This window comes from Echinops telfairi, unplaced genomic scaffold (genome assembly GCF_000313985.2).
Source record: "Echinops telfairi isolate 266 unplaced genomic scaffold, ASM31398v2 ScPeMD7_9;HRSCAF=40, whole genome shotgun sequence".
Lineage (NCBI taxonomy): Eukaryota > Metazoa > Chordata > Mammalia > Afrosoricida > Tenrecidae > Echinops > Echinops telfairi.
In genome coordinates, this window is record NW_022103906.1 from 74,972,268 (window position 1) to 74,974,121 (window position 1,854).

At 48.1% G+C, this 1,854-nt stretch overlaps 1 protein-coding gene across 1 annotated transcript in view; it reads right to left on the reverse strand.

The window, feature by feature from the left end:
• Nucleotides 1-1,854, reverse strand: part of ALMS1 (ALMS1 centrosome and basal body associated protein) — a 99,397-nt gene that overhangs the window by 7,388 nt on the left and 90,155 nt on the right. Inside the window, exon 16 of the mRNA XM_045286583.1 lies at nt 164-370. Coding sequence (XP_045142518.1) covers nt 164-370 — 207 coding nt within the window. The remainder of the gene's footprint in view (nt 1-163; nt 371-1,854) is intronic.

A 1,854-nucleotide genomic window follows, 5' to 3' on the forward strand; every position in this document is an offset into this window, starting at 1 on the left:
CCAGGTCTGGTTTCACTGCAGGTCATGGTGCTATGCCAGATATTTGGGGAATTTGCCAAGGTGGTGGCTGTGGTGGGCTTTAGAAACAAGGGCTTTTAGCATATTAAGGGAAGCTTGACATTCATTAGAGCCTCTGTGCTACATCCTGAAATTGGAAACTGACCTTCACAGAGACTTGTCATGCTCCTCCTTGACTTTCTGTCCGGGGGAAGACAGGCGTGGATCCGTTTCTCCTCGATTTTTATTTCAGACAGAAAAGAACTCCCATCGCTGTCCTCCTCTAATCGAGCCTCACTAGAACTCGGAGTTGGGAAATTCAATCCCACGTCTCTTGTGTGTTTTCTGGCGCCATTCACAATCTCCAAGTTACCTGAGGGGAGAGATCACACCAGTCTCTGGGGGCAGTCTGGAAGCTTACCTGGAAGGTTTAATGCTGGTCAGTACCTGAAACCTTTCCATGGCTTCCGAGACGAAGTCTACTGTGTGTTTGCCTGCATGCCTGCCTGCGTGTGTGTAGAGGGAAGAAAAGAGGTGGAAAGGGAGGAGGGAGAGAGGGGAAGTGTATTGTTGATTTTCAACTCTGGCTACGCCTTATAATCACATGGAAAACACTTTTTTTAAATCATTTTATTAGGGGCTCATACAACTCTTATCATAATCCATACACACATCAATTGTGTAAAGTGCATTTGTATATTCATTGCCCTCATCATTCTCAAAACAACGCCTTTGAGGAGTGACAGTCTCAGAGGCCCACAGGGGCAGTTCTACCGTCTGGGAGGGTCACTACGTAGCCGGAATGTAATCGTAGGCCGTGAATTTGGTTTGAATTTGGTTTGGAAGCCGTCTAACATAGACCAGCAACCTCAATTTACAACCTCAGTTCAGAGCTCGGACATCTAGGTGTCACATTCCATACCTGTCTGAACTTGACTGATTCCAAAAGGGCAGGGTTGAGGGTCTACTACCATTTAGATCTGATGTGGACCTCACTTTCCTCTGAGCTCATCAGAGGGTGTTCTCATTTACATTTCACCCAAACTCCACCCTTCTGCAAGATCCTAGATCAACTCTACCTTTTCCAGCTTCTTGTCCAGTCACCACATGGTGTATGGTTTTCCGCAGTGTGGCGCATCAGGACACCTGGCTTTTGGCACTGTGGTGATAGTGCTCAGTTGCTCACCAAAAGGCCAACACCAGCAACTTTAGGAGCCCTGCCAGTGTAGTGGTTATACATGGCCAGCAATTCGAAACCTCCAGCAGCTCCCAGGGAGAAAGACTGGGCTTTCTACTCGTGGAAACAGTTACAGTCTCAAACCCACAGGGGATCACTGTGAGTCAGCAAGGAGAACCAGCAGTTTTGTGGGAGAAAGATGTGGAGGTCCGCTTCCACTAAGATTTATAGCCATGGGAACCTGACGGGGCAGCTCAGCTCTGACCGATGGGGCTGTCATGCGTCAGACTGCAGGCTTGGGGATGGGGCTCTTGGCTGAAGAAGCTAGGACAAACCTCTCCTTCTTGGTAGTGTGTGCCCAGTGGCAAAACAGCTAGTATGCTGGCCTCTCACCTGTTGGAAAAGGTAACTCAGAAGAGAGTATCAGGCAGTTGGTGAACACACAAAAAGCACCCAGCACAGGTGATCACCTGGGTAACACCTGGCTGACAGAGGTAAAGAAGACTTCCAGGGGGCGGTAGGGGGTGGTGGTGCGACACAACAACAACTAAAGAACAAGTCCAATTCTTTGTTTTACAAAATCAAATGGCACAAGAAAGAAGTCTCCTTGTTAACCTTGCTCTCCATCACACAGTTCACAACCCTATTCGATTCCAGATAATTTTTCTACCGACTCAAGC